Below are 19,072 nucleotides of genomic sequence, written 5' to 3'. Positions count from 1 at the left end.
GTACTACACAATTATGTTGTCTTAGAAACGATGTTGCCATTACCAAAAATATTACCAAATTCACCTTTCTCATTTGTACACCAACTAACTAACAACACAAACTTCTTGTGCAGAAACTTTATACTTCTTTAGACATTTTGGAAATACATACTTAAACTACGGACACCAACAAGTAATTGCTATTATATATTTTATAGACTTAATGAAAAATATAAGGGTTGAACTCATATAAAACATTTGAGAAATCAACAAACTTTTGACTTTTGGTAATTATACACTGTATTTCCATTTCTGTTAAAATATATGTACTATATATACTGTGAGAAAAACATGCGCAATTGAACTATTATATAGTGGATATAAAACGCACTTTAAATTTGATATTTTAGGATTGTTTAAAATTACATACATGTATTTGTTTAGGAGGTCGTCTAATGGTTTAAAATTTCATTTTTTTCAGAGCGCGATAACTTCTGCGTTTAGATATAATTTGCAATAAATATTAAGTAAATAATATTTGTATCTTCATTGTTTGATAATGATTATGACACACGAGAAGTTTACACTGTTGAAACACAACCTGGGACATAAGATATCTTATGTCCCAGAACACAACGAAACATACTGTATACATTTGTATATTGATCGATATATTTTAATGATAGGTACGTATCGATTATTGACTGGTTAGGCCTATGGTATAGAAATGTATATCTACTTAAGGCCTCAACAGGCGGTAGGATTTGGAAGTACAACACCAATTAAAACTAAGATGTACAGACAAATCTTAATGTGTGAAGGCTACTATTTCTTGAATTCGGAAACCTTAAGTCCAGATGTAAGGGATAGGACATGTTCTATTTTGAAAATCTTGTCGTACAGATTTTTAACAGACCTCCCACAATGACAAGTAACAGATGACCAAATTATCTCCTGATAATGGGTATGATGAATGAAATTCCAGAACAATCAGGGCTAAAAGGTAAACATAGTAGTAGATGGGGGTAAAAATGATGTTGAAAAACTCTTCAGAAGACCCAAAGTTGTGTTATGTTCGAATCCCAAATTATTCCGAAAATGATTATGTCATGGTATTGAACTGTTCTCTAATTGGGGGAGGGGAGGTAGTTTATAAGCGGCCGGATAGCTTAGTCAGTAGAGCCGCAGTACGGTATTCCGAGGGTCCTAGGTTTGAGTCTCGGTCAGGCTTCACATTAATTTTTTTTTAATGGAGGTGTTTCAATCATTACTCATAGCGAAAAAAGTATTTATTGAGTAAAGTATGTAAAGGATCAATGTAAAGGGATCCTTTTTAGGGAAACCTCAGATGATTATTACCGTCTGAATGCAAGTGTTGTATTGCTTTGAAAAGTGTACATCTTATCTCTCATTAGTGCCGTACAACTAAATCTTACCGTCTGTTGAGGCTTTTAGATCACAGGTTTTCCCTTGTAGATGAGCTGTCCCAATAAGTCGCGTTAAAATACTGAACGGACTTCTAAAAAAAATATTCTGGTAGTTAATATGCCATTGTCGAGCTAACAAGCAAAAAAAGCATGATTTCATTTAATATGATTGGACTATGATGGGACCAAAATATACGTATAGGCCTAGATATTTTGGTGGAGCTTTGTAAATAAAATGCTTTGGTTATACAGAATAAATGCAGGAAATTAGGCCTATCGATTAGACAACTAGAGGGCCTTTCTTATTTAAATTCTGTTCTATTTGAATGTAATATCACGTTTATCAGTTTATCATACATAAAATCATGAAGGAAGCATGTTGAGCAACTAATTTGCAAAAGTTAGCTCCCCTTTTTCATTTAACGCCATTAATAGATCTTTTGAAAATAAAGCGCCTTACACATGTGAACGTGTCAAAGTGAAAAGAAAATACCCTTACCCTCTTGAGACAGTGTAAGAAATTTATAAAGATTATTATGGAATGCCGGTAGGGACATGCCACTTTGCTTATTTGCCAACTTCTGAATTGCTTATTTGCTAATTGCTGATTTGCCAATTTGCTTATTTGCTAATTGCTGATTTGCCAATTTGCTTATTTGCTAATTGCTTATTTGCTTATATACATAAATTTGTATGCTATTGTCAGGCGATACGTCCGACTCGCGGAGTACGTTCTTGTTTGATATGAAATAACAAGTCTTTGTTGACTTTATTTCAAGCTCATGAACCTATATCATGTTCTGTATCTGTATCTGTATCTGTGAGGGTACGTCGTAGAGACCAAAATCTGGCTTTAACACGACGGTGAAGGGAGTGCGCCTTAGTCACAAAGTTTTATAGAGTTTTTAAATTGTTGAACTGTTGATGAACACACTTGAGAGTCACTTAGTTTATTCCAGTCTAACACTGTTCTGATGAAGAAAGAATTTTTATAGTTTTCTGTTTTTACATATACTGGTTTGTAACACTTTTGATTATTACACACAGATTTTTCCACAATATTATCACTTATATAGTCTTTATATGATTTAGCTGTTACAGATCGTCTAATGCCCTGAGGAGTTAGGTATTCCCGTATGTTAATTGCCTTATATACATAAATGTTATTATGTTTATAAAGTTTTGTGAATTATACTTGGGACAATTATGAGCAATCCATCATTACCTAGAATATAGGTAGAAAGGCAGATGGATACTTTTTATTCAATTTCGAAAAAAGAAATAAATTCAGTATCAAAAAGTAGTTGTTCTTTTTAATTATCTTGAGTTTCAGTTTTAGCACTAGGGATGCTATTCTATCCACCAAGGCATTGGTTTTCTTGGTAACTTGTTTTTTTCTGTCATATCTCTGTTACATTTTGCTGATTCATGCATCTTACTGCAAACTTTGCATAAACTTTGCGTTACAAGCATGCATACAAAGTACATGAAGAAGCTGTGCCCCTTATATACTGAATGCCAAGGTCACCAAAGTATTGTACTACAAAGCCTTTGTTTTTTTGTCATATCTCTGTTACTATTGCTTACATCTAACTGTAACTTCACATAAGCATTAAATAGGCATCACGCATACACAATATTCAAAGAGGCTTTGTCCATTATACCCTAGGTCATGATCATGGTCATGGTCACCTGATGGCATGTAAAATGTTTAACATGAAGAAACGGAAAAGTGTGACCAAATTTTACAGAGCTAAAAACGAAGCCTATTGCTTAAATGCAAAGATAAACACCCATATTTGGCATGCACCAATTGGGTCATTTGTCATACTATGTGTTCGTACCACTAAAATGAGGCCCTACATGACAAATCTGCTGAGAATAACGACATTTTATATGCCATAAAATAAGAAATAGTTTTGTTTTCAAGTTCTTTTATTTTCAATCTTTACCCAATAATTTTCACTTATATATGACTATATCAAGTGTTTATTATGCCATCAATCTCTGACTTAGGCTGCACAAACAGATCTATAGCTGCAACACATTATAGGGCATTCTCAAGCACAGACGCTGGGGGTCAGATCCTGTCCCCAACATGATACGCCTCTGTAAAGACTATATCAAAACTATTCTATTATTTATTTTAATACGAATTTGACATCCGTTACAACGATAAAACCATTAAGTACTTTATTGAGACTTGGTGGTATATGGTATTTTTTCATACTGGTATATTAAAAATTGTTTGAAAACCAGTTTTAACGATGTCCAATTCTTGTTTAAATATTAAAATATTTTTAATAGAGTGTTTACAGGGTCACGTATCACGTTGGGGTTCGGGATCTGACCCCAAGCGTCTATAGTTCTCAAGGACATGTCAGCCATCAGTTGTAGACATATATCTGCGTAGGTATCACAGCAATTAAATTCATTGACCAACAGTATTCTTGGAAAAAACACTGAATTTACAAGAATACTGTTGGTAAAAGTGAACAGATATGACTCAACTGGTTGTTTTTCATATACTTCCGGCACAGTGTAAACTATTTCTATTGCAAAAAAGCAAATTAGCAATTGGCAAATAAGCAAATACGTAAACCAGCGGTTAACAAATAAGCAAATTAGCAATTCAGCAATTGGCAAATAAGCAAATTTGTCATTAAGCCTATCAGCCATTGGCAAATAAGCAAATCGGCAATTAGCAAATAAGCAATTCAGCAAGTGGCAAATAAGCAAATTGGCATGTCCCTACCGGCATTCCATAGATTATAGTTAATGTGTTGCATTTCTTCTACCTATAGCTTATTAGTACTGAGAAAATTTTTAATTATCATTGTATAATTTTCCCGCAAAGCCAAAGGCAGAAAGGAACCTATAAATTTTGATAGGGCTACAAAATCTACTAGAACCAATCATAGGCAATCGTTTCCACAACTTACTATGCTTTTTGATTTCTTTAAAAAAAGAATTTATAGTTTGTATATAAAATACTACTTTATATAAACATTTTTTTTTATTCACAGATTTTAAGATTGTGAACTTTGAATCCTGGTACCTATGACTATGTAATGAATAATTACAATGAAGTAATGTGATATGTCCATGTAACAAATAAGTCCCTGTTGTTTTTTATATAATCTTCAGTATAGGGTCTGTACGATGAATGTATGATATGGCAGGCAGTCAAGATTTACTGAAAGAAACAGTTTTCCAACTTCTATTACACAACCAAAACTTGGATAAGACCCTTTCTGAGGTATGTGCATGTTTTGTTATTTTGTCTTTACATAGGATAGATTCCAGTATTATCGCCGTATTGAGAGTAAGTAATTAATACTGATATTAAATCTTATTTAAGTAACAAGGTATACAAGAACGTCATGATTAAAAGAAAAGGGAGAGGTTGACGTTAAGTGTTTTTTAAATTCACCATTACGATGACATTTTTACACTTTTTGTTTCTTATCAAAAGTGCAACTGAGTTCTAATTAAAAGCGACTCTGTAACCTCAACAGGTAGCGCTTTAAAAAAAATTTATAAAAAAGGGGACTACCTGATATTATTAAACCCACAATACAACCAGAAAGGATTATACTAATACACTAAACACTCATTTGAAGCCAGATTTCAGTATTTTAATATCCAACTCACTGGGACATTTATGTTAATATAATGGGACAAGCAAGTTCCATCAATAAAGAATAATAAGACATAAAAAAGTTATTTAGCATTCAATATTTATCATTGTGACATTTTATATTATATATTAGCAAGGCTTTTTTCAACGTTACATGGAAAATGAAAAAAATATATCAGATTAATGAATGATAAAGATGAAATAGGTTACATAATTCATATAGGTCTTATAATTAGGACTACATTACTGTAACTTACAGGCATCATAGCTGCTCATTTGAAATTGGATAAGCATAATGTTTAAATCAAAGACTAATATTGATTCTGCTATTATTATAAAATACCTTAATAACATTTCGTAACAGCTAATTTGACCTGCATGCATTTATATATATATACAAAAGGACCAGTTGGATTATATTCCTCTTAATACACCATTTACACCAGTATGGACTAAAAGGCCATTTCACAACATTTAATCAACAAGACCAGATGCATGGGTCTAATTTGATAAATTTTTCACAATGTGCTAATCTTAAGCTGTTTGTCCCATCAGATTTTTTATATCAGAAATTTCTGTTAACTAGCATGACCTGAGATAGAATCAAATATTATGGCTTTTATCAATGTTTTCATAGATATTTTCCCCTTATGGCTTAGGGGTTGTCTTTAAGGGTTGAGGCATCAGAATTGCAGCCACAGTTTATCACTGCATGATTATTAGAGGCAACCAAATGTGGGTTTGAATTACTGGAGTCTATGAATCTCTTAGCTCAAGCAGGTGAGGTGGTTTTGACCCCTGGTGTTGCTTTAAATTTGTAACATCCGAGGTTAGCCAAAATCATCTTTCCTGTTTTGGCGCCATATGACTTGAATTGTGGAGGTGCTTGGTAAAACCAAACTAAGCAAACATACACCAAAGATAATATTAAATTTGATAATTTAAAAATAGTTTTTTTCAAAAAAGCAACATGGGTCAGATAAATTTAGATGTTAGTTTGGTTAACAATCAATGCAAAAATTTCATTGAGTAGTCAGTATCATCATACATACATAATATTCAACTTTATTTCTTAGTAAATAATGAAGGTATTCACTTGAAATTGCTCACAATGATGTTTTCGAGTTTATAATTGTAGATAACTGTCAAATACCATTACCTATGACTTGAAAGGATTTCTTTATTTAATTATATTTACATGTGAATGTAAAGATTCTTCATTATTAATGCATGCATGTAAGCTCAAAAACAACACTATGTATTCTGTTTAAATTGTGCATGTATCTTTAGGATCATAGTTCTGGCTCTTAATAATCTTCATGATCATATATGTCTCCTTCATTTTCATTAAAGCTGGAAAGTTTGCCTTATGACACTATAAATAGTCTGCTGAAAAATATCACAATTATTTTCTTTGGACAGGTATCATCATTTCGACAGGCATGCAAGGATGACAATGTTTTACTGACTGGTTTGGCAGGTATGTAGTTATGGTCTCATTTAAAGACACAAAATAGATTTATCAAGGAAGGGCAGCATGAGTTTTATAACATTTAAATAAATGCTTTTAGAGCAGGTTAAAGGACAAAGGTAAATTCTTATCTTCTGAAGCAACTAGTACTAAATAGGGGTGTCATGATAAGAAAAAATGCTAACCGTTTAAACGGTGTTAACGTCGTGTTAAATGTTTAACCGACAGTACTTATAAAATCCTTAAATTTTCAACATTAACTTTTATTTATTTTTTTTTATGACAAGATATACCATTTTGTTCATATTTTGTTACTTTAAATGATTATAGTACATATCCAAATATGGAGTAACTATTTTCCGCTAGTGTCGTACCATATTCAATCAGATCTGAGAAAAATGTACTAAAATTTTAAGAAAGATAAAAACATTCAAGATCCAAGTGATATTTTACATGTAATATGCAGTTTAAGACTGATTTTGCAGTATCTTACCACCATATTGCTACTGCGTTACTAACACAGTAATGGCTGTTTTGCACATGTTGACCACTTTTTGGGAAAAAATTGCATTGAAAGTGCCAATTGCAATATGTATTTTTGCTTTATTTGTTCATCTTACAATATTTTACTTTTTGATACATTTCCAAAACTTTCATGAAAATTGATAGAATCTAGAGGCCTGCTGCTTTAATTGAAGCTTTAGTTGATGATATAGATTTAAATCATTTGTTTTATTTTGACAGAACATCTTATTTCATTCCAGAATTTGGCTGTTTGCCAATATTGAAGTCAAATGATCTGCCAGATGGGCAGTTTCATAGTACAGAGATATGTATGGAGAGAGTTGTATCCCTTTATTCTGACAGTGGCAAAATATCAGAAGATAAAACAGTAAGATTTTGTTCCTATAACTATTTCAACTTCAAGGTTTTCAGCCAACATTTGGTTGCTTAATAGATCTTATTTAGTTTTAAAATTTATGATATGTGTCGGCAAGATAACTACATAATTTATATTTACGCTATTATCTTACAGGTTTTTCAAAGTTATCCTGTAAGCCTATGTAAGCACTTTATCAGGTTTATTCATCAGCAAAAACATGAGTGAAATATTATTGCTTAAATTTTTCTTAGTAAGGTATTTGAAATGCTAAATAAAGGCGCTAGGCCTTATACAGCAGAAATTAGGAAATTTTGCAACTGAACAACATTTACGCTATTATCTTACCTGCGGCGCTATTTGACGTCAACAATGTTGTTATTGTTAATATATTACTATAGAGATTTTGTACACATTGAATCAAGAGTCAATACAGATCGAACCTATGCAACTTCCAATATCAAAATCACTTTCACAATATGTTAAATTCAAGCCGTTTTCTCAACATTTAAGGAATGCCTCCAGCACCATTTTTAATTCAAGGTAAAAAGCATTATGAAAAGTAAAAATTGGGATTTGTAGAGTAACTAACAGAAACAGCTGAATACATAATAAATACAAAAACAAACCTTCTACTGATAACTTCTGTATTATTATTTTTGTATAAGTTATTTCAGAATATTCCCTATTTAAGCAAATAAGCAACACCATTTATGCAGACTGTCTGTTGGGAAAAATTTGTCTCTCAGTTGGAAAGAAAGCTATGTTTTGGCATTGGGAATGACTTTGTTTACTGGATGAAAAAGAAGCATTAATTCAATGCTTGACCCAGATAAATGATCAAATCATTCGAAGCAAAAGCGAGGCTGAATCAATATATAGTCGATATTCTGATTTATAGATATATATTTCTATTTAAAGCCATATGTTTTTATTTATAGGCAGAAGTTCAATCATTATTGCTGATGATGAAACAGTTGAAAGATACAGGCAAGCTGAATGTTTCAAGATTGAATGATAAACTGCATGGATTGCCCAGAATTCCATTACATTTCATGTGGACTCTTCACAAAGAAGGCATCTTTAGTATTGAGCAATATTTCTGCATGTAAGTATTTAAATAAGAATACAAGAGTTTAGTTACAGGGCAATTCTTACTGGCTTATGCCCCCGAGGGAGGCAAAATATAATCACACCCTCTGTGCGTCCGTCTGTCTGTGCATCCCAACTTCATTCGTGTCCGGACTGTAACTTTGTCATACATTGAGGGATTTTGAAATAATTTGGCATAAATGTCTACCACATCAAGATGATGTGTGGCGTCCAAGAACAACGTCCCTACCTCAAAGGCCAAGGTCACACTACCATTTTGAAGTTCACTTTATCACAATTAGAGTTTTTAGGTACACATGTTTGTGTCGGGCTGTAACTTTGTCATGCATGGAAGGATTTTAAAATAACTTGGCATAAATGTCTACCACATCAAGATGACATGTCGTGACAAAGACCCATGTCCCTACCTTCAAGGTCTAGGTCACACATAGGTTGAATGTACTCATTCTCTCAAGAAGAGTTTGAAGATACACATTCATGTCCGGACTGTAACTTTGTCATGCGTGGAAGGATTTTAAAATAACTTGGCACAAATGTCTACCACATCAAGACAATGTGTCATGCTTAATGTTGTATGCATGTCTTTCTAGTCCTCAAAAATTATTTGTGCCAATAATATATAGTGTTTTAAAATCAGTACTGCATAAGGGAACAAAAAGGTTCAAAAGAGGTTCAAAAGCCAGAGAACATAAAATTTGAAATTCAAACATAAATCAACTGGGGCACTTTAAACAGAAAATATGCAACAAAATATAGAAATTTACTAAAAGTTAAATTGGAATTTGATTTTTTATATATTCTGGGCCAGATTTTAGTTTCATTTTTGGGTCATTTTGCATCTTGAAAATCATTCCGGAAAAGTGGGAGTAAGCTAATCACGCCCGTTTAACTCACAACGAGTGAAAAATGTCCATCGGTAAAAATGTTGTGAGCAACTTCCGTTCCTCATTGTGAGCACCCATCTTTGACGAGTGACACGATAAACAAGGTGAGTTTTTCATAATTTTTGAAGATTACAGACATTTATGTAAAAATATCGGAATGCAGTTAGCTAGCGATGTGTTTTCCGAGTATGCACATGTAAAGATATTGCCTGTTGGTGGACAATTTGATGGAAATACCGTGCGACGCAGTCACTCAGGGTAGCTGGAAAACTGGAGGCAACTTCTCTTTGGACCTTATTTAACATTGAAAACGTCGATTCTGGTGACGTTTTGTGCATTCTAACATAATACAGATGCCCACAAGTCTTCAGCGTAAATTATTATCTGAAAGTCTTCATAGAAACGAAGATATACTCTTTTTTGCTTTAATCCTCGTTGTGAGCACCATAACCTCGTTGTGAGCAAGACAAGCGCAGTGCTTGTCTGGTTTTAATATGTAATTCAAATGGCAAGACTACAATTTTCAATCTACCAAAAGCAATCAAAACGTTTTTGTACAATAGTTTTTCTTTGCAATAGTTCTTCTTTTTCTTTTTTTTGAAAATTATTCTTCATATTCACAAGTCATCAGATTAACAGAAGAACTAATCAGTGGAGGTAAATCAGGTACATTGTATTTTATTTCGTATGTACTCTAGTGTGGCACGAGTGAACATCACGGGGTGTTTATGAATATTTCAACAATTTCACAATCTGTGTGATACACACATACATGTGTTTATCCTGAGCTGAAGACTGACCAAGTTATGTAAAACAAGAACTATCACGGTAAATTGACAATGCCCCTGAAGTGGTGCTTTGTCCTTTGATTTATGGACCAGATAGATTATTTGTTTTTGGACAATTAGATCTTCAATGTGAAGGTAATTCAAGGTCAAGGTGAAATAAATATAGGTCAGTTGGAAGGTCTTGTCCAAAGGGGCATTGTGTCCAAATATGAATTAATTCCACTTACTTATAAAGAAGTTATGACCAATGTTAAAGTTTTTGGATGTTCTAGAAGGTCATTCACTGTACAAGGTAAAACAATACAGATCAGTTTGAAGGTCTTGCCTAAAGGGGTGTTGTTTCAAAATATGAGTAGAGTCCGTATACTAATAAGGAGGTTATGACCAATTTTTAAGTTTTTGGCAATTTGACCTTCAAGGTGAAGGTCATTCAGGGGTCAAGGTCAAAATAATATAGGATAGTTGAAAGGCCTTGTCCAAAGATGTGTTGTGCCTAAACATTATGCCAGGACATTATGGCCAATCTGAAATGTTTTTGGACAATTTGACCTTCAAGGTAAAGGCCATTCAGGGGTCCAGGTAAAAAAATACAGGTCCGTAGGAAGGAAATAACGGGTGTTGTGTTCAAATATGAATCAAATCCGTTTACTAATAAGGAAGTTATGGCCAATGTTAAAGTTTTCGGACAGATTGACGGACTGACAGTTCAAAACTAATATGACTCCCTTTGGGGTATGCACAACATCTTGCAAAGAAATGCTGCTGTGAAAAAACGTTTTAATTGCTGTCGTAGATTGAAAATTATATTTTCACCATCTGAATTACATATTAAAACCATACACGCACTGCGCTTGTCTTGCTCACAACGAGGTTATGGTGCTCACAACGAGGATTAAAGCATTAAAGGGTATATCTTCGTTTCTATGAAGACTTTCAAATAATAATTTACGCTGAAGACTTGTGAGCATCTGTTTTATGTCAGAATGCACAAAACGTCACCAGAATCGACGTTTTCAATGTTAAATAAGGTCCAAAGAGAAGTTGTCTCCAGTTTTCCAGCTACCCTGAGTGACTGCGTCGCACGGTATGTCCATCAAATTGTCCACCAACAGGCAATATCTTTACATGTGCATACTCGAGAAACACATCGCTAGCTAACTGCATTTCGATATTTTTACATAAATGTCTGTAATCTTCAAAAATTATGAAAAACTCACCTTGTTTATCGTGTCACTCGTCAAAGATGGGTGCTCACAACGAGGAACGGAAGTTGCTCACAACATTTTTACCGATGGACATTTTTCACTCGTTGTGAGTTAAACGGGCGTGCTAATGGTCAGACATTTTGCAGGCATGTTATTTGTCCAGACATACTTCAGATGGTGTACAAGTCAAATAGAATAGTCTGATGATGTCAATAAACCTCAGTGGAGTCCGTTTTTTTATATATTTCAGACAAAAAGATAGAGCAGTTACTGGGGAGATATTTGTTTCAAAAATGTGCCAGGCTTGTGAAAATAGACAATATGATGTAATATCAGGTAGTTGTTGACATAAATTTACATTTTAGTTATCTGACAAAAATTGTTTGTATGTTATATAACTCGCATTATATATATTCTAATTTGTTCAACATGTTTCGTAAAATTCAGTATTTAACCTTCACTCTTTTGATATCCTATATATCTAATTTATGATATGGTGTAAGTAGATTATTATTTGTTGTTTGAGAGAGAATAAATGTTTATTTCATTTGAAAACATGTTTTTTATATTGACTGTTATTTCTCAGTGGCCTTAATATTCAATGCAATGTATCTTGACAGATTGTCTTACATACTATTCTATAGATAAACTTTTGTTTTGTGTTTTACTTTTTTCAATGAGATATTGAAAAAAAAACATCAGTAAGATATAAGTCATATCACACTGTTTGAAACTTGAGTGAGATATAGAATTTTGATTCCCATTCTATACCTTCATAGATAGAGATAGAAAGAACACATAACAGATATAAATTTTCAAGACTTCACTGATAAACGCCATATAAATAAGTGTTATTTGGTGCCAATGTTTGGTAACATTTGACTAGTAATAATGGAAATCTATAAAGTGCAATGTACGATTAGATGATCATTTGTTTCTTTTAAGTGAATACAGACTAAAGCTAACTTTGTAGTGAGAATTTGGTATATTTATCCTTGCGCACATGAAAATATTTTAAAATTCTCACTTCTTTGTGAGATATATACAATATTCACTTAACACAATCAAAATATCCTTTGTCGTTTTCAGGTGTACTGACTGAGCTATTTAATCTCGGATTTTCAGAGGACAAAGCCAGTAAACCAAGTGTTGGCAATTTGGCTGTTACTGTTGTTGATCAGTTTTTCATTAGTAAGTAATTATGACTTTCTTGACAACCATGTAATTGTTAAGGAGTGCGACTAAAAAAAGGATTAGAGCACCGCACGAAATACTGTATTCCGTTATATACAGGACAAGGCGCAGGAATGATTAAATGCTAAAATCTTGCCTTTTCACCCAACGGAATGAACTCAATGAAACGTCTTATTCATCTTTTCAAACCCATTTGTGTATGATAATTAATGAAAAATGTAAGAATTGCCAAAAAGAATAAAATATTTGTCTATCTATTCATCATGATTTCTGCAAGCGTCCAGAGGTACTGCTCCAGTCCTGTATTGAGTTAAATCCATTGTTAACTAAGTACAGCAATTCATTAGAGATGCTTTGCAGTTATTGAATCATTGTAACTTTGTCTTGTGGATTTATATGTAGGTAATTTCTTCCACACTGTATTTCTTTTAATCTCGTTACAAATGTTAGAAACTGGTTTATTTTCTAGGTATAATAGAAGATGCTGTCAAGAAGGGTAACTCAGATGATAATGTGAAGAATGAAAAACTGTTTATCTCCCTTTCTAGTGTGCAGCTTGATGTATGTACAATGAAGAGTGTGTGTACCCATGTGTTGACAGTTATTCTCGGTCATAAACCTGTACTTAAAGGTAGAAAGTCTTACTGGACCTGTATGTAATGATACTTTACTGAACCTTAATGTAAGAAAATTTCACAAATATAGAGGGAAGTTTTCCTGACCTGAACTTGTATGTAAAAAAAATTATCGAGGCGTTTTACTGAAATTGCATATAAATGGTAAAAAAGATGTATATTCCTATTCATGTGTACATATTTAGAAAATTTCACAAAAACATTTAATGGTTATATCCAGATTAAAAGATGGACAGGTACATTTAAGATTATAAGTGTGGTTAAGTTTAAAGTTAGTAGCTTATTAGAATTTTGTGCCATTGGATGCTATGGATTATTATACAGCCAGTGGCTCAGATTTTCCTGTATGTTAGAGAGCTATCTGGCTAGTTTATTGAAGTTATATGGTTTATAATATCATACCTTAATTTATGCACCAGTGGGTGTTCCACCACCAGTGAAATGGGTAAGTTGCCATATGATATGTTGTTATAATATATACTCAGATTAAAAGGAAAATTGAATTTAAGTCATATGAATAAGTTTCATTAAGAATATTCTTGTTTTATTTCAGTGTCTCAAGCTATACGAGAGCAAGAGAAATGGGCTTATGGGAAAATTTCATCATCTGTCACACAGTTATATAAACAAGTATTACAATGCATATGATCTTCATTATACCTTTACCTGTAAAAAATTGAATAAATGGAAAGTTTTTGACTTATCTATAAAATGTATAGAAATGGTCAAATTCAGCCAAAACATAAACAGAAGCACTGAACAAGTAACATACTGAAATAATGAAAACAAGTATGGATAAACAATTCTCTGAATATTGATGTGCCCTTGATATTTGTCATCAAATATTGATATATCTTTGATATGCTTCTGACTAAATCAATGACAGCGATACTTATTTGTCCAACTGTGGCTTGACAAATAGTTGCAATGAGGGGACATTCTTGTCCTAAGCCTAAAGACCCAATCATATTTTTTAAGTCTTATCTCAATAGTTCAACTTATGAAACCTAAAATGCTCTCTGTTTTCTTGTTTCAGTTTCTGTTACCATTTGAAGTGTCTGAGGTGTTGCTATTATTAAGACAGATTCTGGAACAACAGGAAGTGAACTGGCAACTCCTTCTGTCATTTGTATCTGTTACAATGGTGTGTATGCCAGAAACAGCTAAACTTTTCCTTGGTGAGTATTCACATTGATGATAAAGTCATTGTGTAAGTGAAATTAATGCTACAGGTATATTCAACAACTAATGGTTTTATCTATGGCTCTGATCTGCCAAGCGAATTTTGTTATTTTTGAAAGACATGAACACCTGGGTGAAGTGGAAGAGTAATATGGTTTACAACATTTATAGAGTTAGCAGATGGTTAACAGATTGTTGACTTAAATGAAGAGTTTACAGATGATATTAAAGAATTTACATAATAGTTTACTACATTTATAGAGTTTACAGATAATTAAGTACATTTATAGAGTTCGCAGATGCTTAACTACATTTATAGAGTTCGCAGATGCTTAACTACATTTATAGAGTTCGCAGATCGTTTTGCTACATTTGTGGAGTTTACAGATCGTTTTGCTACATTTGTGGAGTTTACAGATGGTTTACTACATTTATAGAATTGACAGATGGTTTACTACATTTATAGAATTGACAGATGGTTTACTACATTTATAGAGTTCACAGATGGTTTACTACTTTTATAGAGTTCACAGATGGTTTGCTACATTTGTAAAGTTTACAGATGGTTAACTACATTTATATAATTTACAGATGGTTTACTACATTTATAGAGTTCACAGATGGTTTACTACATTTATAGAGTTTACAGATGGTTTACTACATTTATAGAGTTCACAGATGGTTTACTACATTTATAGAGTTCACAGATGGTTTACTACATTTATAGAGTTCACAGATGGTTTACTACATTTATAAAGTTTACAGATGATTTACTACATTTATTAAGTTTACAGATGGTTTACTACATTTATAAAGTTTACAGATGGTTTACTACATTTATAGAGTTCACAGATGGTTTACTGCAGGAAGGTTTAGACAGTTGTGAGATGGAAACAACCATTATGGGTATTCTACTATCAAGGCAGGCCTGTTTTCAGGGACCACATGTCTTCCTTTCCTATTCAGACTGGTTTCAGGTATTTAATTAGAATTTGTTCTAAAAATAGCAGTTAAAGGGTGTTTGCATTTTTCGAAATTTGTGTTTATAAAAAAACTGTGAATGACATCTTCAAGTTGGCTGAAATCTGTTGGTATGAATATATGAATGATTTCTCAGAAAAATCCAAGACTGTTAGAATAAATTTGATTTGTTAATAAAGTATTTGTTAGGGGACAGGATTTTTTTCCTGTATACATTTTTTAATGTCAAGAGAGAAAAAAATCTTCTTGTTTGTTATCCTGTTTTTGATATAAGTTCATGTATTATCACAGGAGTTTGATCTTGTAGCAAGAGTTATCTGTTAACATATATAAGTTCAGCGGTCTTGGTCACATTAACCAATATGTAGGTTGAAAAAAAACTTAAGAATCTTTACTGGTAAATTCTTTTGTTTAAATTTTGATATACATGTTCATTTGTAATTCATGTTGATGATTTGAAAGTGACCCTCTACCAGGAATGTTCAAATACTTACGATTTGACAACCAGATTCGTATTTTTGTATCTATTATTTTTAGCTGACTGGTTAATTTAGCTTGTTAATTGGAGCCACTGTCAATATTAGTATATTCTTCATTAGTTAATTCATTAAAGATATGATACAAAGCTATTTATTTTTCAGAGAACATTTTCTGAGGGGTCAAGGTCATTGGCAAGTACTAGGAAAAGTTTCACATTTTTGATGAAATTTCTCACAGACCTGGTACCTTATGAGTCAGCTCAACACATCAAGGTAAATTTCAATATTTTGTAGTTTAGTGTTACCCAAACTCCCCAACCAAAATTGAGCAGTGAAGACAATATTAGAGGTGTCATCGATAAGGATTTTTGTATTGATATATCGGTAATGAATTATCGGCGATACAGGGATATATTGATTGCCAGGCTAAATTTTAGCTTTCAAGTCTTTTTAAATTAATGTTTCCTAAGGACACTGACAAAGCAGTTATATTAAGACAAATGCAAAAAAGATAAACTATGAAAACCGAATAATTTGTTTCTTTTTTTTATCATATAGCTATAAATGAAAACTAATGACTAGTAACTATAAAGTTTAAAGCCTTTTCCATTTTACTTTTGTTGTTGTTGTTGCTATTACGTAGTTACTGATCATGCTAAATCCCGTCCTTGCCGTTCCAATTAAGCCGAGTTTAATTGGCATATTATAGTGTTTAGAACATGAATATTTATTAAAGTTTAACATTTTGTAATCATAATTTTTACAAAGAAACACTGACAAAATTTTCTTGGCATTTTCCCTTTTTAAAATCTGAATTTAGGGGTCTTGACATCCACTTAACAGACGTGCGAGATTACAATGAAATTAGGCAGCATTCTTTAGAGACAATGGGAGGTAACTTTAGCATTGATTTCCGTTTTCATTTTAGAAAAAAAATGTTTCTGGCTTCCATAACTTTATATGTCCCTTTTATTTTGACGTTTTGCGACAGTAAACAGGTCTATCAGTTCTATAGTATAAAACCTGTTCGCTGAAGTCTCTTTAGCTAGAAATATATGTGCATTCGATATCCGATATTTAAAAAATGGAATCGATATCGAATTGGATAACAAAGATCGTTGATACACCGATATCGATTGAATCGATGACACCCCTAGAAGACATTGACCTCCCCAACAAAACCCGTGGAATCAGTCAAGTTGTAAAATCTACACTAAGTGGCCATGCAATGCAAGCTGAACATATTATAAAATATTTGATTGCCAAATAAAACGACTACATTGACAAAGCATTACTTGGACAGATGGATGGTGAAATAATTGTTCATTTTTCCAGCTGTCCCCAGCACTTGCTCATTGATATTTGGGTCCAGGGTTACAACTGACTGATACATAAATATATGTAAGGAAGGAAATTGAAACTATTTGGCATATAGGGCACAACTTTATATTGTCATGCTCTGAGATGCTCTTGGTATTTTCATCATATTTCTGATGAAGGGTTTATTTCTATAGCTACATGTAAATTGTATTTTTCTGTTCTTTTATATACAATAACTTTATTTTATGAAAGAAGGAGTTGAGGCAGTTATGTCTTGTAAAACAGATTAACATTTATAGAGATTCTTGTAAATTGACTCCAGTATAATAATGACATATGATTAGTGTATTGCTATGTATGATTTTTTTAGTTCTGGTTACCTATATGATTCTTACCACCAAGAAAGTCAAGTGTAGGTCATTGTTATAGTTCAAGATCACCTACATGTCAATGCTGTATGAATAGACATACTTGATATATTATTTACAAGATAAGTTAAATACTTTTGTTTTGAATTTCCTAACATTGCTGCGTTTTCTTATGAACTTGTTGTCAATAATATATATTCTCCCATATATCGGTTATCCTGTCAGAAACTTTTATAACTAATCACATTTTTTTTATATTATATAATTAAAAACAACTGCTGTAGGGTTTTTTGTTGCCTTTGTTTTTCACAGGTTCACATTTTACACCCACCATTTGTACCTAGTAAATGTAGACAGCTTCTGACAGATTATATTGTACTTGCCAAGACAAGATTGGAAGATCTCAAGGTATGTAAAGTCGGGCCATTCTTTTTCATAGACAATGACTATGCACTGTATGCAGGTAGTATCTAGGATGGTAAGAGAGTATAAAGCCTTTTTTAACATTTTATTGGCAGGGAACAGGTCTTTAGGTCTTAATTATTAAAAAATCTGATTATACATGCATCTTTCCAAAAATTGTTCTGCCTGTATGTTCTATTCTAGATGGAGAACAGAAGTCAGAGAGGTTCTCTATTTCAGATAAGGTACAGTTAAAGATGCTGTATTCTAGATATAGTACAATTAAAGATGCACTATTCTAGATATAATACAGTGTAAGATGCACTATTCTAGCTATAATACAGTGTAAGATGCTATAGTACAGTGTAAGATGCACTATTCTAGCTATAATACAGTGTAAGATGCTATAATACAGTGTAAGATGCACTATTCTAGCTATAATACAGTGTAAGATGCTATAGTACAGTGTAAGATGCACTATTCTAGCTATAATACAGTGTAAGATGCTATAGTACAGTGTAGGATGCACTATTCTAGCTATAATACAGTGTAAGATGCACTTTTCTAGCTATAATACAGTGTAAGATGCTATAGTACAGTGTAAGATGCACTATTCTAGCTATAAACAGTGTAAGATGGTGTGCTTATGCTATAGTACAGTGTAAGATGCACTATTCTAAGCTATAATACAGTGTAAGATGCTATAGTACAGTGTAAGATGCACTATTCTAGCTATGATACAGTGTAAGATGCTATAGTACAGTATAAGATGCACTATTTACGCTATAATACAGTGTAAGATGCTATAATACAGTGTAAGATGCACTATTCTAGCTATAATACAGTGTAAGATGCTATAGTACAGTGTAAGATGCACTATTCTAGCTGTAATACAGTGTAAGATGCTAAAGTACAGTGTAAGATGCACTATTCTAGCTATAATACAGTGTAAGATGCTATAAATACAGTGTAAGATGCACTATTCTAGCTATAATAATAGTGTAAGATGCACTATTCTAGATATAATACAGTGTAAGATGCGCACTATTTCTAGATATAATACAGTGTAAGATGCACTATTCTAGATATAATACAGTGTAAGATGCACTTTTCTAGATATAATA

General features: G+C 32.6%; 1 protein-coding gene across 1 annotated transcript; it reads left to right on the top strand.

The window, feature by feature from the left end:
- Nucleotides 1-1,837: 1,837 nt before the first annotated feature.
- Nucleotides 1,838-17,954, top strand: LOC132715644 (Fanconi anemia group A protein-like; the record flags this gene model as incomplete). Its single annotated transcript, XM_060698681.1, is given in 13 exon segments — nt 1,838-1,919; nt 4,554-4,665; nt 6,469-6,526; nt 7,282-7,409; nt 8,339-8,505; nt 11,638-11,723; nt 12,477-12,578; nt 13,051-13,212; nt 13,770-13,846; nt 14,253-14,394; nt 15,242-15,375; nt 16,021-16,131; nt 17,859-17,954. Coding segments are annotated over 12 exon segments (1,356 nt in total), but the record flags the coding sequence as incomplete, so codon positions are not given.
- Between the last annotated feature and the right edge of the window lie 1,118 nt (nt 17,955-19,072).

Source organism: Ruditapes philippinarum, unplaced genomic scaffold (genome assembly GCF_026571515.1).
Source record: "Ruditapes philippinarum isolate M1 unplaced genomic scaffold, ASM2657151v2 ctg14450_1_1_1_1, whole genome shotgun sequence".
Lineage (NCBI taxonomy): Eukaryota > Metazoa > Mollusca > Bivalvia > Venerida > Veneridae > Ruditapes > Ruditapes philippinarum.
Note: the sequence above shows the minus strand (reverse complement) of the source record. Positions and strands in the feature narration are given on the sequence as shown.